The sequence below is a fragment of the Eptatretus burgeri genome, chromosome 7, assembly GCF_056783735.1.
Source record: "Eptatretus burgeri isolate ZD-2024b chromosome 7, Ebu_testis_v1, whole genome shotgun sequence".
NCBI lineage: Eukaryota > Metazoa > Chordata > Myxini > Myxiniformes > Myxinidae > Eptatretus > Eptatretus burgeri.
In genome coordinates, this window is record NC_140967.1 from 58,876,775 (window position 1) to 58,901,774 (window position 25,000).

The 25,000-nt window shown below is 46.2% G+C and overlaps 1 protein-coding gene across 7 annotated transcripts in view; it reads left to right on the forward strand.

Moving 5' to 3' along the window:
* GSE1 (Gse1 coiled-coil protein) overlaps positions 1-25,000 on the forward strand; it is a 228,833-nt gene that overhangs the window by 97,038 nt on the left and 106,795 nt on the right. For 5 of the 7 annotated variants that reach the window (XM_085888620.1, XM_085888615.1, XM_085888616.1 and 2 more), the window contains exon 2: positions 8,848-8,958. The exons of the other annotated variants lie outside the window; for them this stretch is intronic. In XM_085888620.1, coding sequence (XP_085744746.1) covers positions 8,848-8,958 — 111 coding nt within the window. The remainder of the gene's footprint in view (positions 1-8,847; positions 8,959-25,000) is intronic. 7 annotated transcript variants of the gene reach the window in all.

The following is a 25,000-nucleotide window of genomic DNA, read 5'->3' on the forward strand; positions in this document are numbered from 1 at the left end:
TGAACGAAAAGATGGATGCGAATACACAACAAATGAACGGAATGGAAACAAACATGAAGGAGGAAATGAAAAAGCTACGGGGTGAGACGCAGAACATGGGCCGATGCCTGCAGGCGGGCATGAAGGCCGTGACCAGGGAGATAGAAATGGCGACTCCACGTGTAGGAGCAAACGAGCTGGAAGGGGGTGCAACGGCTGACAGGCCCGCGGTGGAGGCGGGTAAAAAAATAATTTGGGGGGCGTGTTGGGCGAGGGTCGTGACAGAGGAATCGACGGTGACCAAAAGGGAAAAATTAAATGGGGAGACCAAAACGTGTGAGACGAGACACGAGGTGACGACAACAGAAACTCATAAATGTATAGAGACACGGGAGATAGAAAAAATAGAGGAAAGGCTACACGATGAAGACGGGGTAAGTGACGCGCACACACACATGGAGGTAGTGGAGGATAATGGGGGTGAGCTCGCGGAGCGTGTGGAGACCCAGTGCGAGCACCTGGGTGGCCTTCTCCAGGAACGAGGGGAGGGAGTGTGCCCCCTTGAGGCGAGTCACGACCAGGTGAGTTCGGTCGTGCTTTGCGAGGTTGGGGGGAGGAGTGCTGCGAACGGGTGCACGGAGAGCTTGGGGGGTATAGAGGCCCCGGAGACCCTTGTGGGGACACGAATCCCCAGTGTAGTTGTCCCTGTGTGTGTGGTGCAAGGTGTGAGTGCGTCCCCGTGTGTGGAAGCGACCCCGTGTGTGAGTGGTGAGGTGGCGATTGTGCCAGAGTACGTGCTTCCCAGCACGCCGTGTGTGGAAGAGGGCGTGTGTGTGAGTGAGGGACGGTGTGTGGATCAGGCACCGCGGGTGAGTGCCCCCGCGTGTGTGGATGAGGCACGGAGTGTGGATGAGGCACAGCGGTTGAGTGCCCCCGCGTGTGTGAGTAGTATGGTTTGTGTGAGTAGTGAGGCACGCGTGAGTGAACGGCCGTATGCAAGGGAGACCGTGTGTGTGAGAGAGCGGTATGTGAGGGAGATGTCGGTTAGCATGCGGGAGCACGCAGCCGCGTCTCCCGGTGTGAATGTGATGGAGTGGACTGTGTGCGTCGTAACACGCAGGTGTGCGTGGGTTGAATGGCGACGACGACGACGACAGAAGAAAGAAAGCCGGGTAGCGGCTGTAGTTGTTTCGGGGACCGTGCCGGGTTCACCCAGCAGTGAGCACGAGGTCCGTGCTGTGCAACGCACGAGACCACCACGTGCTCGCTTGCGAGGGTGAAGTCCCGGTCCGGAAACGCACGCGGTGGATTTGCCGATCCCGCGGACGGACAAAGTTTAGGCAGGATTATGGATTTGGACCGGACGGGTTCTCCACGCGATCGTGTGTGTTAAGCTCCAACGGGCAAAGCACATGTGTTCGCGTGGGGAACCCCTCGAGACGTGGGGCTTGTGTTTTTTTTTATGCGCACGGTGACGCCATGGCTGCACGTGGGGTTGGAATCCGGCAGGAGGGGTATCTCTGCCGGATGGTACCGTCCAAGGAGGGACGAGGAACACGTGCAGCTGCATGACGTCACGGGCAGGTGCAAAGTGCGCGAGTTGCCGCGCTGGCGCTGCGCATGTAAAGAAAAAAAAAAAAAAGAACAAGCCTCACTTTCGGGTACACAGGATTCCTGGGCAAGGGGTGGAAGACCCCCTTTCCCTGGGCACAGGATGGAAACTAGTTAGGGGGAAGGGTTAGCTTAGTTAGACCGACTTCATGGGGCAGGGGTAAGTCCTCATGGAGTCCGTGGAATGGATTAGGTGGAGGGATTTAGTGAGCTTTAGGTTGGGAAATTGATTTTTGGGACATTCGAGGACAGTGACAGACTTGTGAATGTGTAGAGGGGACTTAGTTTAGCTACGTAGCGTTAAAAGGAACGTGCTGTAGTTTAAGGGACGACGTGTGAGCACGAGTTAGTTAGGGGATGTAGTTAGAAGGATGGCAGAGTTCAGCGGTGTGTGTGTTGAAGAGTTGGTGAGTGAAGTGGAAGCATGTGCTTGGTGAGTGAGTGAGGCCAGCGGGTCTGTGTGAGTGGAGCGAATGGGAAATGCATGGTGCGATGAGTGATTGGGGGGAGGAGTGACTCCCGCCCAAGGGACCCCGGGGTCAGTATAAAGTAAGTTAGCTGGGTTAGTTAAATTGAAAAATGGAGGTCGTTTTGCTGTTGGTGGGAATGTAGGCTCGAAACCCATTTGGAGGGGTGCAGGAGCCCTGTTGACGGGCTTGGGAGCGTGGCTGCGAAAGGTGAGTATCGCTGAGTGGGTACCCCGGGCACCAGGCTAGTCGGCCGCGGTAGGCCATGGGCCCATGGGGGGCCGGGATAGAGCAGTGGGCACGGGTGCGCCTGCTTGGTGCAGGGGCCCGGGGCGCCATTAGCCGCGTGGGCAGTGTTGTGGGCACGGGTGACCCTCGGAAAGGGGCCCGGGAGGCCGGCCTGCCACGTGTGCGTTTCAGGGGAGGTGCCATGGGGGGCACTCCCCGGTGTTAGGGAGCTGGTAGGCTCGGAGGCAGTGTAGTGCCCGGGGGTGCCATAGCGGGAGATTCGGCAGAGGGTCGTGCCTGCCAAAAGGGGGCCACGTGTCCCAGCCATGAGACCGTGTGAGGGCACGGAGAGAAAATTGGGGGGCGAGGCCCGAAATTGTGAGGACACCAACATAGGCGACGGGAATCTGGGTTGTTAGAACCAATAGTTTAAGCGAGAGGCGCTTGTTGAAAGCCCCGGGGTAGTTTAACTGTTAAACGGATAGGGTAGATTAGGAGATGTACCCCTCCGCACCATCCATCCCCTCGCTCTCATTGTGGGCCGCTGGACCCACTTTGGGTTAGATCGCCGAACTCTGGGGAGGCCATTCTGAGGCTTCGTTGGGCCTCGACACAGGACGTTAGCTCTCCCTTATTCCCCTCCGGGAAGGGAACGTAGGGGTTGGGAGTAGGCTAGGTGACAGGATAGGTTAGCCGAACAAGGACGATAAAGGGGGTTAGGGGACGATTTATAGTGGGGAAGTAAAAGAAAAAAATAATAATAAAAAAAATTAAGGGGGCTAAATTGAGGTTTGACAAATTAAGGGAGTGGGTATGTACAGTGACAGGCAAAGGCGATAGGTTGGGAGGGAGACAGGTAGGTAGGTCCGAGCCCGCCTTCCAAGTGGCCAGCACCACCGCACTCCCTCCACCAACCTCCACTGAACGGCAAAGGCTGGCCAACTTCATCGGCTGGCCGTGTTTTGCTGCAAGGCAGAGGCCGGCTAACTTCATCGGCAGCTGTTGTTGTGCTGCAAGGCCTGTACCAGCCAGTTCATCTGCTGGCTGTTTTCTTCAAGGCCTGTGCCGGCCAGTTCATCTGCGGGCTGTGTTTGCCTGCAGCGGCCTTCTTCTGCGGGCTGTGTTTGCCTGCTGCCTTTGCCATGCCATGCCCACTGCCCATGTTCACCAGCCCCGTTCAATTTTTGCTTTCCCCCCCCTGTTCATTGCCATGTGCGCCAGGATCAAGGCAACAGTTTGCAAGCTGCAAGAACTGCCCTGTTGGCAGCTACAACACGGGCCTGCAGTGGCGGCCCGTGCACAGTGTTTGTGTTCATCCCTCCATTCGTTGTGTACATTGCGTGTGCCACTTGAGCTGGCACGGAGACTGCATTTGTGCAGCCCATGCACCGTTGTGGTTCACTGCGTTCAGTTCAAACCATTCATCCATCCATTCGTTGTGTTCATTGCGTGTGCCACTTGAGCTGGCACGGAGACTGCGTTTGTGCAGCCCATGCACCGTTGTGGTTCACTGCGTTCAGTTCAAAAGGGAAGGCCTTGGACTGCGTGTGAGCAGCCAGCCACGTTCCCTGTCACCTGCATTGTTTGAGCCAGAGACTGCATGCGAGCAGCCTGGCTCCCTGCTAACTGTTTTCTTTTGCAGAGTTCAGTGATCCTGGGCCATGGTTTAGTGTAAAATTTGTAAGTTAAGGTTAAGATGTACTGTAAATATGAGTGTGCCCCCGGCATGTCTGTCTAGCGCCGGCAATTTTATTTAAGTCGTCCGTGTGAGTGAGTTTGTTTAGGTAGTTACGCAGCCCTCAGGTTATTTATTTTGGGGACACGAATACCATGAATGTCGCACTCAGGGATCCGTAGGTAAAATGTACTAGGGGAAAACTACACATGATGGCACACGAAAATTTGACGACTCGGGACGAGTCTGTAAAAAGGGGAGGGGGTAGTGTTGTGGTTACCAAATTCGCAAACCACCATTCAGGTCCCTTAGGTGAGATATCTCGGTAAGTGCATGTGTAGTTAGGCCCAAACCCGTTGTCTAGTGGGAATACATGTCATTTATGCGTGCTGCGACTCTTCAGGATAGCCGTTTTTCTTTTACTATCTTTAATTTGGACCAACCGCCATTGTTACCACCACCGACCACCACATCAACCACCCACCGCCACGACCTTCACGTCACACCTCGCAACCGTCGCATCGCCACCGTTCTTGCGCCGCTTGTGGGTACCGGTGTTGGACTCGTGCAGGGCGCGCGCCGAACAGCGTGTACAAAACCACGGATTTTCCACTTCAAAAACGGATCAAAAACGACACACGCCCACTTTTGTTCCGTCCAATCGGTGAGCGAGGGGCGATTTGGCCCCGCCCCCAGGGCGTTGGAGGGCGATCGATATATGCAAATTTATGGATCAAAAAGCATTCACGCCCACTTTTTCTCGGGCCAATGGGGAGCGAGGTGAAAGGTCGAAGGGAGGGGGTCAAAGATGAGAAGGCGAAGCCACGGGGCTTATATAAGCGACCGCGTTCGTCAGTCAAGTGGAACAGAGAGTTAAGACTTCGCGGGCGGTGGAGTTGGGAAAAAGGAGCTGGTCGCCGTCGTGTGCGTTGGAGTCGGAGCGGAGGGGACGGAGCTGTGGAGAGGCGGCGAGGGCAGACGAGAGGGTGCTCGCGTCGTGCAGGGAGCTGCACCCCAGGGAGGCCGACAGCGCGACCTGGCCGAGGTGGAGACGCTCGTCGCGGGACTCGAGGCAGAGTAGGAATCCTCTATAACCCGAGCATCAGCAACCCCCTCCTGTTTCCCCCCGCGCTGAGATAGTGCGACCAAGGGGGCCCCTTTCCCACCCCCTACCAGACACTGCCCGCGAGTCCCGCGGAGTTGAGGCACCATCGCCGCTCCGCGTCTCATCACCAGACGGGTAGGCCCGACCCGGTCTCGGCCTCAGGCCCGCCTCATCCTTGAGGGTTCTTTTTCTTGGTTTTGGGTATGTGTTGTCGGCGCCGTCTGTGAAGTAAAATTGTATAAGTGTTGCCGTGTGCTCGCGTAATCAGTATTAGATCTGCATTGTCGCATTTGCTTTTTGTGTAAATTGCATTGTGTTTTTCTTTTCTATGTGCTTTTGGTGGAATTGAATATGTGTGCTTCCCGTGTGCCGTGAATAAATGTGCTTTGTGTTGAACTGTTTCCCGCTTCGCTTCGTCATTTCTTTCTTTGAATCCTCATCTTGCTTCACGTAAAGGGTTGGTAGTGGGCTGAATACGCCCGATAATTAATCGAACCGTCGAGGTCGACGAATAACACCGCTCGGTTATCCCGATAGTACGGAACGGGTCGCTTAAGTAGCCCGTGTCCGAAGTCGACCTGCGGCGAGGTGCGATCGCCCGGTCTACCCTCCGTGTGGGTACTTAGGTAGGTCGAATTTGGCGAGCAACCCTATCCCACGCGGGGGCTGATTGGCTCGATCGCGGTGAGACCGAAAGGTCCACCCGTGACTGGTTCCCGGCGTTAGTCCGAGAGGGTCACGACTGGATTGTCCGTCCGGTGGGCGACGTGCCGCGATTCGAGTTACGTGGCCGTCAGCACGCCGGCGGGCGCGAATCCGTAACAATATGTATATATGTATATATATGTATATATATATATGTATATATATATATGTATATATATATATATATATATATATATATATATATATATATATATATATATATGTGTATATATGATTTATATATGTATATATATATATGATTTATATATGTATATATATATATATCTGATTTATATATGTATATATATATATGTATATATATATATATATCTGATTTATATATGTATATATATATATATATATATATATATATATATATATATATATATATATATATATATCTCTTCTCTTCTTCTTCTTCTTTCGGCTGCTCCCGTTCGGGGTCGCCACAGCGGATCATCCGTATGATCCGCATCGTGATTTGGCACATGTTTTACGCCGGATGCCCTTCCTGACGCAACCCTGGTCGCCTCTTACGACACAGGGATATGGTACACCTATTTTAACCGGGGTATACACCGGCCCAGTATACTGGTACTCATTTTGCCGACCTCGGAAGGATGACAGGCTGAGTTAACCCCCTGGTGTATTAATTCAGTGGCCCAACAGGGCTTGAACTCAGGACCTTTTGGATCCCAAGCCGCTGCCCTAACCACTGCGCCAACACCAGGCTATATGTGTGTGTGTGTGTATGTATATATATATATATATATATATATATATATATATATATATATATATATATATATATATATATATATATATATATATATATATATATATATATATATATATATATATATATATATATATATATATATATATATATATATATATATATATATATATTTGAATATAAATTCAAAATATCAAGTATTCTCAAAATCTATTTTTGACATATCCACTCTCTTTAAACCTTCACAATATTTTCCCCCTGCGGGTTCCTTTATGTATGTATAGATATTTTATGGGCATTTTACTCTTTCAGCCTTGTTCACAGGGTGTCCATAAAGTCCTTGTGCAACTTTGAATTTTTGCAAAATGTGATGTACACATGATATAAACAAACTGTAAATGGTGCATGAAAGCATAATTCATAATGTTTTACTCAATGCAGTGGAATTTTTTTAGGCTTCAACATAATCACCATCTTTAGTGATACATCATTCAATCAGATTTTCCAACGTGTTGAAAAAATTCTCCATTTGCTGCTGAGTAATTTTATCAATTGCATTTATGACTGTAGCTCTAAGTTCATCCAAATAATGTAGTTTTGATGAGTAAATAACAGTTTTGCATAGCCCCAAAAAATGTAGTCCAATGGGGACAGGTCAAGTGAACGAAGTGGCCAAGCTATTGGTCCACATCTATTGATCCACTTGGCTGGGAAAACATCATTCAAGAACCGCCGCACTTTTGAAGCATAGTGGCAGGGAGCCGAGTCTTGCTGGTTTGAACAAGGTGATATGTGAAAAATGTAACCGTCACAGTTCGGGAACCAAATGCGGTAGTGGTTGACAATTTTCCACTGATGTAGAAGCCTCATCACAAAATGTCAACTTCTCAAGAAACCCAGGGGGGTTGTGCATTTAACAACATTAATAACAATATTAACATGAACAAAACTGTATGAACTCGATGATGTTCATAGAATACTTACCCTGCGCAGTCAATTGTTTTTGGAGATATAGAGGTGCAACATTTTTTTGGTTTTTCCAAGATGGTGCATGTACCACATGACCTACAACATCATGATTATCATTGCAATATTCTGCAGGAGGAGGCGCTCTTATGATGAAAATTTAGTGTCCATCAGATCAACAGATGCTGAGAAAAAAAAATCGTAATTATCGGATAAGTGTTGTACTTGTCAGATTATGACATAATTAAAGTACCAATGACATCATCATTAACATATCTTATTCCCCAAGAGGAGTCCTTGACAATAAGCCATGATGTATTTTTTTTTCCAATTTTTTCCATGGAGTGGTTTCGGAAATATGGAGGTGAAACTTTTTTCAATTTTTCCAAGATGGCACCTTACCACGTGACCTATGACATAATTATCATTTTAAAAATTCAACAGGAGGATCACTCATATTCTGAAAATTTTGTGTCCATCAGACTAACAGAGTTGCAAAGGAAAAATGTTTTCATGCTGATCAGATCAAGTGTTGTACTTGTCGAATTATGACGTCATAATGAAAGCACCGATTACATTATTATCAGCAAATCTTATTCCCCATTGGGAGTACTTGACGATGAGCCATGGTTCAATTTTTTTTTCCATTGAGGGGTTTGGGAGATATACAGGTGAAACATTTTTCCAAGATGGCGTCTGTACCACGTGACATATGACGTCATTATGAATAAATATTTTTACAGGCAGAGGCACTCCTATGGTAAAAATTCGTGTCCATCAGACCAACAGTTGCCGAGAAAATGAATTTTGAAAATGCAGACACACGTGCATGTACGCAACCGAATGCCAAGCCCTGCTTTTCGCTTCACGAGCGCAGGGTGATTACACTTTCATGCGCCATTTACTCCTTGTTTCTATCATGTGTACACCACAAGTTGTAAAAGTTCACAGTTGCACAAGGACTTTATGGATACCCTATATAATTCTGGTCATAGACAATGGGATAGGTGAACAATGATTATATCTGTGGCTGCATGTAAAAAGTCCATCTCTAACATGGAAAACGTTTTTCCTTTGTTCAAGTGTTTAACAGGTTTTTTTTTTTTTTGGTTGTGTGTATGCACGTTGTCCTGTGTTGATGGGATTTCGATATGCTCTGGTTTTTTTTTCGGCGTGGGTTCTCCTAAGTGTGAATGTATCAAGCGTGTTAAGTGAACAATCACCAAATTGTCCTGAGAAAATCAAACCGTTGTCCCTCCTACATTGTTCAGAGGGTTGGCTTGTATGTTGTGTACCTTCTCACCTTACTTCCCTTCCCCCGCACTATTCCACTTCCCCTTCCCATTCCCACCTTCACGTCCCCCTACCTCCCCAGATCTTTCCCTCTACCTGTCTCCCCACCACCTACCAACACCACCACGTGTTACACTTCCCACATGAGAGAGCACTGCTTTGTACAAGAGTGCTGGGAGGAGACTTAGCACAGGTGAGGTGGACTGCCTTTTCCTGGGCTTCGTTAAAGAGAAAAAATGTTTTTACCTGAATTTTTCCAGACTACTTTCAAAACAATGTACAGTATATGCTTTCTGCTGAAAAAAAAACCGCCTTTATTTATTTATTTATTTATTTCAAGGTTGCGTAAATGCTCGGCCACAGACTCGTTGATCAATCTTTGTAGTTCACTGGGCAGGTAAATCTATGCGAAACACACAGATCTTGATCTTGAACACACAGATCAAGGAAATATATTAGTGGAAGAAAAATAATTAAATACAAACAGTTCACACTGAACTACTATATTGTAGTCGTTTTGAAGATTTCTCTTTTTTTCTTTCTTTCATTTTTACTCTGGTTGCTAATTCCTAAAACTATCGGCAGGAGGTGCAATGAGTCATCGGAGTGAAAACACCTTGAGGTTAACTCAGAAAATGCATCGGCAGTTGTGTTGTTCCTTCCTGATAGGTGCAGTGTGACCACTCCTTGGCTTTTTCACAAGATCATGGCTATTCGTTGTTCACCTTGGCGTCTTGGTTTTTTATAGGTTTTCTTGGCGTGTAGGCTTTCTATTATCATCGCTTTTCCGAAACCTTTTGAATTCTTGGCTTTTTTCATTGGCTCACCTTGGCATTTGTGAAAATTAGGAGTGGTCACACTGGATAGGTGTAGTCGGTAGTCGCCACCATCTGTTAGGTGAATCCAGCATCTTGGAGTGGTCATGTTCAGTCCGTGGCTCGTGCCGCGCCCTCACACCTCCCTTCCACCTCGGTTTTACACTTTACACTCGGTTGTCTGGTCATTTTCAATCTTTTACATAAAATATGGTCACTTGCAAGTCCCATTGAGGAAGCACTATATTTATAACTTTTAAGGGTTTTTCTTTTGTATTGACATGCTTATTCCTTCATTTACATTCTTACTGTTTATCTCGGAATAACTTGTATAAAATGGCTCGTAAATGCAGCGAAGAGGGTCTTACAGCCCTTGGAGTCGCTTAAGGGGACGGACCTGCAGCCCTCTGGTTACCTTAGGTTACCCACCACTGATTTACAGTGGAAAGGTCAATTACATATAGATCATTAAGATATTATTTTTGTTGATAATGTCAATGATAACTGGAACAACAGTGTAGGGTAACCTTAATGAGGTATTGGAGTTTGAAAATGATCTGCAAGTGCAGCAGTTATCGTGATTGTAATTTTATTTTACATTAAATGGATTGCCATCTGAACAAGTGAGAGCAAAGCCAGATTCAAATACCATCTACTGTATGTTTGTCTGTGAGTCCTCGTGTCCTTTGTAGTAACCCATATATAAAAGTACAATGATGTCTACTAATGTCTTTATCCTCAATGTGATACACGTACAAGCTCGTCCATGAGCCTTAGATCATTATTATAAAAAAAAAAAATCAATTTCATAATGATTGTTGTGTGAAGGTTAACCAGTTATTGGATACAGCTGCCATTATTTCCACTCGTACTTGGATTACCCTTATTGCTTTGTTTTCAGTGACATTCTAATTCTCTCTTCCTGTCCATCATTATGCTAATCATATTCATGCACTGGGAAATACATTTATCTTTGCTGGCCTTTCCTACTTTTGTCCTTGAGAAGAAAAATAACTTTTTATCTCAGCCACCGAATGTGGACGGAGGTTATGTTTTCACCCCTGTCTGTCTGTCTGTCTGTCCGTGAACAGGATATCTCAAAAAGTTGTTGACTAATTTGGACGAAATTTAGTGGAGAGGTTGGGTGTGTAAAAAGAACAAGCTGATTAGATTTTAGTTCAAATCCGTACATGGCTGCATTTTGTTATTCCCCTTTTTCTGGAACCGCTTGTCAGATTGACACGAACTTTTTTTACCAGAAGAGCGACGACTCATGTAGAATGGTCTAATGATAATTATGACGTCATAGGTCAGGTGGTGTGGCAACCATGTTGGAAAAAAAGGAAAAACTTTTGACCTCTGTATCTCTGAAACTGCTTCATTGAAAAAAATTAAACTTGGCACATGACAAGTACTCCTCATGTGGAATAAATGTAATGTTTTTTATGATGTCATATGTGCACTCATTGTGACATCATAATTGCATCCGTAGAACACCACATCCATTCAGTATGAAAAATTTTGAGGGTCATCTCGGGATAAATTGGTCAACAGAAAAAATTGATGATGTCATCGGTCATGTGGTTTGGCAGCCATACATATGTGTGTGTGTATATATATATATATATATATATATATATATATATATATATATATATATATATATATATATATATATATATATATATACCTTCAAAAATCTCCAAAACAGCTGAATAGATCGAGGCAAAACTTTACATGGTGATTGCCTATCCATGAGGAGCAAAAGGTTCCCACCCTGTGATGTCATAGGTCTCATGGTTTGGGAACCATATTGGATTTATCCTGAAACCCTTTAAAATCTGATTCTCCAGATCAAGGGGAAACTTGTATTGGCAGCCATATTGGGTTGAATATAAATCTATATATTACTAAAACTCTCATCTTGTATATATTATTGTGGTTGATGAAATTCGCAAACCACCATTCAGGTCCCTTAGGTGAGATATCTCTGTAAGTATATGTGTAGTAGCCCAAACCCGTTGTTTAGAGGGAATGAATGTCATTCATTCGGGCTGCGACCCTTCTCGATAGCCGTTTTTCTTTTACTATCTTTATTTTGGACCAGCCGCCATTACTACCACCACCAACCACGTCTCAACAGCCATCACACAACAACCACCAACCGCAACGCCGCTTCACAACCACAGCCACGACCCTTGCCGTCACATCTCGCTCTCGCAACCATCGCATCACCGCCATTCCCGCGCCGCTTGTGGACATCGATCCTGGACTCGTGCAGGGCGCGCGCTGAGCGGCGGGTGCAAAAACACCAGCCTTTCCGAAGAAATCGGATCAAAAACGATTCACGCCCACTTCTGTTCCGTCCTATCAGCGAGCATGGGGCGATTTGGCCCCGCCTCCAGGTGCGTCGGAGTATAATCGCTATATGCAGATTCGCGGATCAAAAAGCATTCACGCCCACTTTTCCTCTGTCCAATGGGGAGCCAGCCAGAGGTAAAGGGTCGAAGGTGAAGGAGCGAAGCCACGGGGGCTATAAAGGGCCGCGTTCGCTCGCCAAAAAGGCAGTTGAGTTGGGAAGAGTCGGAGCAGTTGAGTTGGAAAGAGTCAGTCAAGGAGAGTTGAGAAGAGAAGAGTCAGAGAAAGCAGTTGGACGGAGCTGTGGAGAGTGGGAGAGTTGGAGAGGTGGCGGCGGCGAAGGCAGTCGAGAGGGCGCTCGTGTCAGAGTCGGGGAGCTGCGGAGAGGGGAGGCCGGTAACGCGACCGAGGTCGTGGTGGAGACGCTCGTCGCGGGACCCGAGCCAGTGAGATATCCTCATCCCCCCGAGCATCAACAACCCCCTCCTGTTTCCCCCCGCGCTGAGATAGTGTGAGAAGGGGGCCCCGTTCCCACCCCATTCCAGACACTGTCCGCGAGGCCCGCGGAGTCGGGACGCCACCGCCATTTTGCGGCTCATCACCAGACGGGTAGGCTCGACGCGGTCTCAGTCCCAGGCCCGTCTGCCCCCTCATAGTGGAGGGTGGTCCCTTTTTCTTTTGCTTTGAGTATATGTGTTGTCGGCGCCGTCTGTGAAGTAAAACTGTATAAGTGTTGCCGTGTGCTCGGTAGTCGGTGGTAGATCTGCATTGTGTTTTGCTTTTACATTTGCTTTTTGTGCATTATTGTGTGTTTCTTCTTCTTTTACATTTGCTTTTGGTGTATAATTGTATATGTGTGCTTTCCGTTTGCCGCGGAATAAATGTGCTTTATGTTGAACTGTTTTTCCCGTTTCGCTTCGTCTTTTCCTTTATTGAATCTCCATCTTACTTCACGTAAAGGGTTGGTCGTGGGCTAAATACGCCCGAGAATTAATCGGAACCGTCGAGGCCGACGATAACACCGCTCGGTTATCCCGATAGTACGGAACGGGTCGCTTAAAGTGGCCCGTGTCCGAAGTCGACCTGCGGCGAGGTGCGATCGCCCGGTCTACCCTCCGTGTGGGTACTTAGGTAGGTCGAATTTGGCGAGCAACCCTATCCCACGCGGGGGGCCGATTGGCACGATCGTGTTGAGGCCGAAAGGCCCACCCGTGACTAGTTCCCGGCGTTAGTCCGAGAGGGTCACGACGGGATTGTCCGTCCGGTTGGCGACGTGCCGCGATTCGAGTTACGTGGCCGCTCGCACGCCGGCGGGCGCGAATCCGCAACAATATGTATGTCTGTATGTATATTCCCGAAATACAGCCAAAACGGTACACGATAGCGCCAAAATTTTAGGGCCACCTTACTCACCATTCTCCTGCAGTGTGCAGAATCAAGTTTCGTTCAAATCGGGCAATGAAAATTTTTTTTTTAAAAATCAATTCCCAATTCAGTCAAGTACTCTTCGGGATTATTTAATGAATGCAAACAACCTCAGCAGTATAGTTTGCTGGAGCTATCTTTTTTTTTTCTTGAAATGATTTATTTTAAAATCTCAAACATTTCGTATAGACAAAGAACGATTTATTTTTAAGCATAAAATAAACATCGCCATTTTGATCTAATGCTTCCGTGTTCATTAATAAACAAAATTGTGTTTAGAAGATTATGCACAATAATTTATTCAACTTTCTTTTCTCCGTTTTTTTTTTCACATTGATGCGCAATATGAAGTTTCGTTGAAATCGGGCAACAAAAAAAAATTATAAAAAAATCAATTCACGATTCCGTCAAGTACTCTTCGGGATTATTTGATCAATGCAAACAACCTCAGCGGTATAGTTCGCTGGATCTATCTTTTTTTTTGTTAATTATTTTTTTATCAACCGCTGTCATAATGCCAACCCAACGGGTTCACGGGTCGTCTAGTCTTTTTTTAATCTTTCTCTTGAGCCGCTTCATCAATCGACATATAGCTAAGCCTCGTGTTAGCTCAGTGGTTAGGGTGGCGGCTTGGGATCCTAGGGTCCTGAGTTCAAGCCCCGTCGGCCGCTGAATTAATACACCAGGGTGTTGACTCAGCCTGTTCATCCTTCCGAGGTCGGCAAAATGAGTACCAGTTTCAGTGTGTGTACTGGTAGAGGGGCACCGCATCAGCGACACAGTCGCGCTTCAAGAAATGATAGCTACCATGGCAGCGAATCTGCCATATGACCACCAATCGATGTGAAACTTCAAAATTATAATCCAGTAGCACTGGGGAATATATATTTATATATATATATATATATATATATATATATATATATATATATATATATATACATGTATATATACATGTATATATATATATACAGTATATATACATGTATATATATATATATATATATATATATATATATGTATATATATATATACATATATACATACACATATATATATATATATATATATATATATATATATATATATATATATATATATTTTAAATTTCAACTTGATTGGACGCATGGTCTGGTAGGCAGAATTTTTTTTAATTTTCTTTTGATCGAGGTTCATTTTTATTTTTTCAATAATGCTCACTTGTCTGTGCCTGGATGGGTTTGTGGGTAGAGGAGTAGCAGCTGAAATGTGAATCCTATCCAGGTTCCTCCTGATGACTTCATCTTTGCTTTTTGCTTGTTTTTGGATTCTTTCTGATGCAGGACTGTACCTGTTTGGTCTTCCATTTGATTTGAATTGAATTTATTTTAATCCCATTCTGAATTCAATCGAATAACAATAAACGTCGTGGGTCAGGGTCAGGTGTCCGATAAAAGTGGGGTTGCATCAAAGTGGGACGTCTTGGTACTCGGTCATCACTACCAGCAGTTATAAAGTGGCAGTTCTAGGTATGTCTCTCATTAATGATGTAACACACCAAGACACAAACACTACACAAAACTACACAAACACCACACAAAACAAGTCCTGTTGAGGGTCTGCAATCTCTGATTGCTCTTTCTTGTTTATTTTGTCTTTGTTTGTTTCCTCGTTTCCTCCACTTATTATGAGTACTACTTGTATTTTTTTTTCCTTCTACCTCCATCTTTTCGGGTCTTTGTGGTTTTCGCACCCGAGCATTCATGATTTCCTTCGATTTTAATGACCTTGTAGGTAGTTTATTATTAACTGGCATGTATTTGTTGTGTCGATGAAACTTTCAGGCAGAAGCAGTCCTGACCAAATGTGGTGGTGTTACATACCGTATTTTCACGACTATAAGGCGCATATAAACGTCTTAGATTTTTGTCAAAATGTGCGACGCGCCCTATAGTGCAGTGCGCCCTTTGTGTGTATAAAAGAACAGGTATGTGCGGTATGCAGAACATTGCTGTTTTAACAACCCCGAAAATGGCAAAGAGACACGCTTATGAAGCTCAGTTTAAACTGAAGGCGATCAGCTATGCGGAGGAACATGGGAATCGAGCCGCGGCGAGGAATTTCCAGATCAACGAGTCGATGGTTCGAAAGTGGAGGAAGCTGGAAAACGAGCTGCGACAGGTGAAGAAGACGCAGCTGAGTTTCCGTGGAAACAAGGCGAGGTGGCCAGAGTTGGAGGAAAGACTTGAGCAGTGGATCGTTGAGCAAAGAGCAAGTGGGAGGAGCGTTTCGACGGTCACGATCCGACTGAAGGCAGTATCGATAGCGGAGGAAATGAAAATCGAACATTTCCACGGAGGTCCGTCTTGGTGCTTTCGCTTCATGAAACGGTGCCATTTTTCCATCCGGACCAGGACTACGATAGCGCAGCAACGTCCGGCGGATTATCAAGAAATGATGGAAAACTTCCGCTCCTACTGCAGCAAGCACATCTGCGACAAACGGATCCAGCCGAGCCATCGGCGTGAACCGGCCGTTCAAAGTGAGGCTGCGAGCGGCGTGGGAGCGGTGGATGACCGAAGGAGAGCACAGCTTCACAAAGGGTGGAAGGCAGTGCCGGGCGAGGTACGCCACAGTTTGCCACTGGATTGTTGATGCCTGGGCTAACGTGTCTGCTGGCACTGTTGTCCGAGCTTTCGCTAAAGCCGGCATCATTTCGGAGGAGCCGCACGGTGCAGAAAGTGACTCTGACGGCGAGGAAGGTGGACCTGCTAGGTTGGGTTTAGCGCAGTTCGATTCCGAAACAGAGGATGAGGATTTCGATGGATTTGATTAAAGACTATTACCGGTATTTGATTGTTTTAGTATTTTTGTAACTAATACTTTAATAAAGCACAACCAAACTCAATTTTGCTCCCGATCTATTTTTAAATACGCACATTTGTGTGCTTGTGTGAGTGTGTTGTTGTACGGCGGACGTACGTAGTAGAGGATATTCATATAAAACCTGCCCTACTGGCACCCTGCCCTACTCACCAAACTCTCTGCCCATGGTATTCAAGGCCATCTCCACTCATGGCTCGCAGACTTCCTCTCCTGTCGCAGTCAACGTGTGGCCCTAAATGGAGTTCTTTCATCCCCTCTTCCTGTGCAGGCTGGAGTTCCTCAAGGTAGCGTTCTGGGCCCTGTTCTTTTTCTGGTTTTCATCAATGATCTCTCGGACTCTCTGGAAAATCCTCTATTTCTCTTTGCCGATGACTCAACCCTCTGCCGTACCATCTGTCATCCCTCAGACCGGCAAGCAGCAGCTTCTTCGCTCACTGCAGATCTGGATAAAATCACAAACTGGTCCAACACGTGGAACATGTCTTTCAATCCAGACAAATCTCACACTCTCACTATGTCTCTTCGAAAGGACCGTTTACAAACCCCCCGCATCCACTTTCTCAACAATCCTCTGGAAGAAGTCTTTTCTTTCAAGCTTCTGGGTCTCACTATCTGCCATGACCTTTCCTGGGAAAGTCACATTTCCAACCTTGCCTCAAAAGCCAGTCGCCGACTGGGAATCCTCCGTCGTGCAAAGTCCTTCCTCGGCCCTCTTGAGCTCCTGACCACTTACAAAGCTTTTGTCCGTAGCCTGATGGAGTACTGCTCTCCCCTCTGGGCTGGTGCTCCTGCCTCCCACCTTTCTCGACTTCACGCTGTCGAAACCAGGGCTTTTAAGATCATTGGCATCTCCCGCAATGAAGCTGAGTCTTTGGGCCTCTCACTCAATCACCGCAGGTTGGTCGGTGGTCTTTCTGTCTTCTACCGACTCCTCTCCAGCCTTGCCCCCCTGCTCTCTCTGCGATTTGTCCCAACCACATTTCCACAGGGCGCTCAAGGTCCGCCAACAACCCCCTTCTGGTAAAACTACCAAAATCACGAATCACTGCTCATCTTCACTCTTTCATTCCTCTTTTTTTCCCGCCTTTGGAATAAACTTCCTCACTCTATTCTTTCCCATTCTTCCCTTCAGGCTTTCAAAACAGCTGTTCACCACCACCTCTTATCTTCCCCCATGCAAATCCTCGATCTTTTCTACCCCGATAATCCACCCAAAGCCCACTTCCTTCAATTCTCCTGCTTTCCTTCCTGAAAGTCCCTTTAATGTCCATCTTCCCCTCGCCATGTTCCCGTCCCATCCCCATCCCACTCCCTTCCACAGTTCACCTAATGTGTCTGTTCCCCACTGTTTTGTCCCTTCCACTCCCGCCCCTCTTGTCTCATGCCTCCTTGCTGTGAGTTGTGTGTTAGCTCTCATACGAGCCTCGACCAAGGTATACAAAAAAAAAAAAAAAAAAAAAAAAAAAAAAAACCCGCGCCCTATCGTGAGGAGCGCCTTATGTGTGTGTCAAATACAGGAACGGCACACACAACTGAGACTGCGCCTTTTGGCACGGTGCGCCTTTTGGTCGTGAAAATACGGTATATATATATATATATATATATATATATATATATATATATATATATATATATATATATATATATATTGTTACGGTAATTCGCATTACACCATGAAGGGCCCGTAGGTGAGATATCTCTTTAAGTACATGTGTAGTTAGCCCAAACCCGTTGTATAGAAGGAATTTATGTGATTCATCCGGGCTGCGACGCTTTGAGTCAGTCATTTTTCTGTTCTATCTTTATTTTGAACCAACCACGCCTCAACCGCCATCACACAACAACCACCTTAACCACCACACCAGCCATCGTCACCAACTACAACCACGCTCCAACCCTCAGACAACAACAACCACGCCACCGCCACCATCTACGCTCCCACATCATCGCATCACCGCCATTCCCAAATGGCACCATAACCATCGAACCACCACCGAAAACCCTCCACCACCTTCACCTCTCTCCTTCTACGGCCATTCCCGCACCACCTGTGGACGCTGAACGTCGGGCTGTCTCGGGCCCGTTCAGCGATTGGTGCCAAACGCACCGAGCCGCGAGCGCAAATGGCGGCCTTTCCGAGGGGAAAACTCGGATCAAAAACGCGACACGCCCACTTTTCCTCTGTCCAATTAGCGAGCGTGGGGCGGCTTGGCCCCGCCTCCAGGCGCGTGTGCATGAAGTCGATATATGCAAATTCTAGGATCAGGGGAGATTCACGCCCCCGTTTCCTCTGACCAATGGGCGAGCGTGGCTCCGCCCCCGAGGTCATTCTGATCCGAATATTTGCATATTAGCTGCTCCTGCCAGCCTATAAGAAGGCGAGCGCAAGGCGAATGAAGTCAGTTAGGTTCTGGAGTCGCCGAGAGAGTTTTGGAAAAGAGAGTCGGGTCGGTCGGGTGAGGAGAGTGCGGAACGGAGAAGAGTCGCGGTGGAACTGCAAGCAAGGGAGCTCGGGTCCGAGGCGAGAAGGACGGTGGTCGGCGACGAGGTTACGGTGTGGGGAATCGCTCGTCTCATCGCGGGACCCAAGCCAGACAGCCATCTCCCTCCCCCAGGGCATCAACAATTCCCCCTTTCCCCCGCGCTGAGATAGTGCAAAAGGGAGCCCCGTTCCCACCCCATTCCAAACGTCGTGCCAACGAAACCCGCCAAGGAGCACGGAGTCGGGGCACAGCCACGCGGCCACATTTGCGGCTCGCCCGCCAACGCGTCACGAGGACGTGTGTTGGACCCCCCCCCCCCCGGTCTCGCGGACCCTCCAGGTCACGCGCACATTTGGCCTACAGGCCTGTCTGCCCCCTTGTCTATGAGGGTGGCTTCTTTTCTTTGCTTTTGCATAAATGTGTGTTGGCGCCGTCTGTAAAGTAAAGCTGTATAAGTGTTGCCGTGTGTGCGCGTAGTCGGTATTAACTCTGCGTCGTTGTTGCTTTTTTTTGTTTGTCTTAATTGCTATATGTGCATTTTGACTGTATGGCTGGATATACGTGCTTTCCGTGTGCGGGGAAATAAATGTGCATTGTGTGAACTGTTTTCCCGTTTTGCTTCGTCTTTTCTCCAATTGACTCTCCATCCTGCTTCACGTAAAGGGTTCGTAGTGGGTGCAAAACGCCCGGTAAATAATCTGAACCGTCGAGGTCGACGATAACACCGCTCGGTTATCCCGATAGTACGGAACGGGCCGCCAAAGCGGCTCGTGTCCGGAGTCGACCTGCGGCGAGGTACGATCGCCCGGTTTACCATCCGCGTGGGTACTTAGGTAGGTCGAGTTTAGCGAACAACCCGATCCTACGCGGGTGGCCGATTGGCACGATTGTGGTGAGGTCGAAAGGCGCACCCGTGACTGGCTCCGGGCGATAGTTCCCGGAGGGTCACGACTGAATTGTCCGTCCGGTGGGCGACGTGCCGCGATCCGAGTTACGTGGCCGTCCGCACGCCGGCGGGCGCGAATTCGCAACAATATATATATATATATATATATATATATATATATATATATATATATATATATATATATATATATATATATATATATATATATATATATATATATACTTGTATTATTATACTCATACGGATGTACCATACTCTCTTGGAGAGCATCAGTGCTGCCGAAGCAGTTTCTTGGCAAGTGTAATACTGGGTGGTTTGCCATTGCCTTCCCAGCAGTTGCTACGGCAGGAATTTGGAATTTGTTCATGGTGCTGGCGATAACTTGCCAACTCTTCATAATGGACATCATTGGATCTTTAACATCCAACAACTAATGCCAACAGATTGGACGCCCAATTTAACGTCCATCTGAAGGATGCCACGTACACTGATGAATCACTCGGCTTGTGAAACAGCAGTGGCAGCTTATCGCAAGCTTGTGATATATATACATATATATATATATATATATATATATATATATATATATATATATATATATATATATATGTATATACATACATATATATATATATATATATATATATATATATATATATATATATATACATATATATATATATATTTATATATATATATATATATATATACATATATATATACAGTAGACTAGGCGTAAGTCGGCAGCGTGTCACTCGTCACTTCGCCGAAGTCGGCAGCGTCAAAAAGTCCCGAATTTATCTCATGTTAAATCCCTTTGAATAAAGGGTCATCCCTCTCTAAGTCGTCACTTCGTCTAAGTCGTCAGATGTTGTCCATTCCCACGTAATGGAAACTCAAGTAAATTACCACTCCTAACTCGTCACACGGAACTGCTGCCTCGTGAGAAGCCCGATTTCATGGAATCGTGATGCTCGCTCATTGGTTTACACCGCCAGTGATAGGCTATTTATAACTGCGTACACACACGTTGATCGCACTGCGGGCAGGACAATGGCGACTAAGCGTAAGCTTACAACTAAAACCTACCAAGAAAAATACGACATTCTCCAGTTTTGTGAGGCAAATCCACTGATGAAGAAAACAGACATAGCTGAGAAGTTGGACATCAAACGGCAGACATTGAACGATATCTTGAAGAATAAGGGCAAGATATTTGGACAAGTGGAGAAGATCGTGAGGCCGGTGGGAAGTGTGAAATGCGTGAAATGTGTGTCCTTTGAAGATGTCGATGACGCGCTCATCATCTGGTTTCGGCAAATGTTGGCTCAGCCAAATATTCGGTTTCGGCCGATTCGGCCAAATATTCGGCCGATACTGTCTTTCGGTGGAGGATTGCCCAGCCAACATCATGGAATACAATGACCGGTTTGAATCCTTTCTCATGCACCAGATGCCCAAGAGTTTGAGGCATTCAAACATAACGGATTACTTCGCGAAGAAGTAAAGGATCGATCGAGCTTAGTGTTGAAGTCCGATCATGGTTTTATCTTGGCTTGTTTTGTACATTACTGCACTCACTTACACATAGGCATTGAGTGGTAATCATCACCACGATGACTGTGTCATGTAATTTGTCACCATACCATCACCGATGGTATACGAGTTGTCTTACAGAGTTGTTCATTATCTTTACTTTTGATAAACTGATTCATGAATTCCATCTTTGCTTGATCACTTTCCAACTCACCAACTCACCCCCACCTATGCCCCGAGGATTGTGTTTTCCTTTTGGTACAATAGCCGGCTCTCACACATATGTGTCCAGGCCACGCGCGACTTCATCCTTCACTCCACAGTCATCATGAATGTTCGCATACGCGTAAGTCGTCACATTTCTAAGTCGTCACTTTTTTTTTCGGTCCCGATGGTGACGACTTACGCCTAGTCTACTGTATATATATATATATATATATATATATATATATATATATATATATATATATATATATATATATATATATATATATATATATATATATATATGATAATTCATGATAATTATGCACTTTACACCACTCTTCTTGGTCGTGGTCTTTGGTGATGTCATGTGGAGACCTCTCCACTTGTCCTTGTTAGTTATTATTTGATTTTTTTTAAATTATATTGAGACTTCGATCTAGCTATTGTCTAGTATCAAATATTTGTCTTGTTAATAAAACCAAAATGATTGTTTAAGACTCGTGTGTATGTATCTTTTGCTCACCCGTGTCACTCATGCAGACAAGCTTTTTGATTGTTCTCCATGATGTGGGTTCACAGCCTGTTGAGAACCTCTCTTCGGCTGCCATTATAATGCCTCTTTGTCCTGTTTCGCGTTGATCAAGCATCTTAAGTTTCACCTATAATCGCTTCACTCATGACCGTAAACCTTTCTCAGTCTCCACTCTCAAAGTCCTACATGCGTAGACACCATTTAGTGTCTTGCCATTTATGTCACCTGTCTCGCTTTCCCCGTTTCCAGCTTAATTTCCTTTCGGTACATTTCACTTGCACGACTCTTCCGTTACCGTATGGCATGAGTACTCTTCTTTTATTTCACCCTAGTTTTACAAGAGATTAAGAATTCTATGAAAGTTGAAGTTAGTATTACATTTTTGAAGCAGAATACTGGCTTATCCTATTCGTCATGCAGCTTTCTATGCCGGCATGGCAGCGGGGGTCAGGTCTCATACGGTTTGAAGCAAGGGCATTCTGATCAGTGACGTAATGCAATACTCTGGACTGAGACATGTATATGGGTGTAAAGAGGGCTTTTGTTGAGGTCATCGAAATACTGTACTGTATAAACTTGTAAGTCAGCTTTCCTTCATGATATTTTTCAAAGGTTCGGCTGTCTTTCTTCCTCCCTTCGCCTTTGTCTGCCCTCCCCTTCGTTCACCCTCTCCATCCTTCCCTTTTCTTTTCCCTCCTCTCTTCCTCACAAACCCTTCTGTCCCCCACCCCCATCTCTCTCTCTCTCTCTCTCTCTCTCTCTCTCTCTCTCTCTCTCTCTCTCTCTCTCTCTCTCTCTCTCTCTCTCTCTCTCTCTCTCTCTCTCTCTCTCTCTCTCTCTCTCTCTCTCTCTCTCTCTCTCTCTCTCTCTCTCTCTCTCTCTCTCTCTCTCTCTCTCTCTCTCTCTCTCTCTCTCTCTCTCTCTCTCTCTCTCTCTCTCTCTCTCTCTCTCTCTCTCTCTCTCTCTCTCTCTCTCTCTCTCTCTCTCTCTCTCTCTCTCTCTCTCTCTCTCTCTCTCTCTCACAGCTCTATCCTTGTGGCTGGTTGCTTATAGTACTGTTTAGATCGTGCTGTTTTCAGGCTCTCTTTTTCATATCACCTGGAAAACGTTCAAGGCTCTCATTTAAGGGGGATTATGCGTCCCAACAATACACTGTTGGGCTATGATAATTCAACAATGAAGAACTGCCAAAAAAGGGGTCTTTAAACCAACCATAGATTCCTTGCTGACTTTGATTTTCATTCGCACCAATGCTGCGGAATCAAAACGTTGAGAGAACATTGCATTTTACAATATTCAATCCCCAGTGACAGAGAAATTGCATCATTTAAATGGGTGATTCTCCAACTGAGGATGTTGTCTCTGTAAGAATCCATTTTAGAATACCGATTCAAAACCTTTTTCTTTTTACTTGCGGAAGAATATAACGAAGATATAATTTCGTCTAACTGCATTTATCTGAATATTCTTTCCGTCACATTAACTTCCGTTAAGGTCTTTGAAACTGTGTCTTTCTCCCCTCCAGCGTATTCCTCTGTCTGTGTCTCTGTCTCTCTCTCTCTCTCTGTCTCTCTCTCTCTCTCTCTCTCTCTCTCTCTCTCTCTCTCTCTCTCTCTCTGTCTCTCTCTCTCTCTCTCTCTCTCTCTCTCTCTCTCTCTCTCTCTCTCTCTCTCTCTCTCTCTCTCTCTCTCTCTCTCTCTCTCTCTCTCTCTCTCCCCCCCCCTCTGTCTCTGTCGACAACCAGCCTTCCCCATCTCTTCACCCTCTCATGCACTCCCCCTTCATTCTCATCCCAAGCTCATTGCGGTTATTGCCAGTGGCGCCGGCGCAGCGCGTCCCAGTGGGAGGAGGAGAAGGAGGGAGGAGAGAGCAAAGAGAGAGAGAGAAAGAGAGAAAAAGAGGGAGGAGATAGAGAGAGCGACAGAGAGAGGGAAGCAAAAGCAAAAAGGAAAGAGAGGGACAGCGACGATAGGAAAAGTGGCGCTCAAGCAAGGCGGCAGAGGGCAGGCAAGGAACAAGCTTCTGTTTTTTGTCTGCAATCGAGCCAGTTTGTTTGTCCAGGTAGGCAGACATGGTGTGTTTTTATTTTCTACAAGACTCAACCATACTGTCTCCATCTCTCTGTGTTGCTGTCCTATTGTCAACACCTGAGCTGCTGCATGCATATTTGTCTTATTGTCTTTCTGTTTTGTCTGCAACGCTTTTTTCTGTTTAACTATCTTTCAAAGGTTACGCGTCTCTCTTTATATGCCTCTCTTCCTGCTTTTCTCCTTCTCCTTCACTTCATTGGCCTCCATCTTCGCTGTCTTTTTCCGCATCCTTTTCTCTATCTTGTTCATCCATATATTCTTCCCTTGCTGTATCTCCATTCTCTGAGACTCTACCACTCCCTTGCTTTCAGCTGCTTCTTAAATTTTTTTCCTTTGTGTCATTGCTGTTGTCAATGTCATAACTTCATGACCAGGATGGTGTCGGTATAAATGTTGAAACCCAGTGTCCATCTTCATAACAATATGCTTCTCCTCAAGGTGGATTGGACCTGCTGCCATGCCACACCGGTCGCCAGGTGACCGACGAATGAGGCACTTTCGTTTTGCTGTCGCAGTAATGATGCTAATGACTTGTAACCAACCACATTTCATGCCCCCCCCCCTTTCCCTTGTGTAATGTACATTCTGTCTCTGTCACTGCATGTACCACTGTGCATTGTGGTGTCTTACCTTCGACATATCAGCTAGTGTGTGTGTGTGTGTGTGTGTGTGTGTGTGTGTGTGTGTGTGTGTGTGTGTGTGTGTGTGTGTGTGTGTGTGTGTGTGTGTGTGTGTGTGTGTGTGTGTGTGTGTGTGTGTGTGTGTGTGTGTGTGTGTGTGTTCTATAAAGCTTAATTCAGCACTGGAATTATTCTCTTTCTCTCCTGTCTATCCTTTCTCTCCTCCTTAGCCAAAGGCGCTTGCCCGACCCGGCCACTCCACTCTATTTATACCGAACTCTCCAGCATGTCCCAGCCTGCCAAACATGCTTTGCTCGGCAGCCTTTGCCTCTCTGTCTCTCTCTCTCTCTCTCTCTCTCTCTCTCTCTCTCTCTCTCTCTCTCTCTCTCTCTCTCTC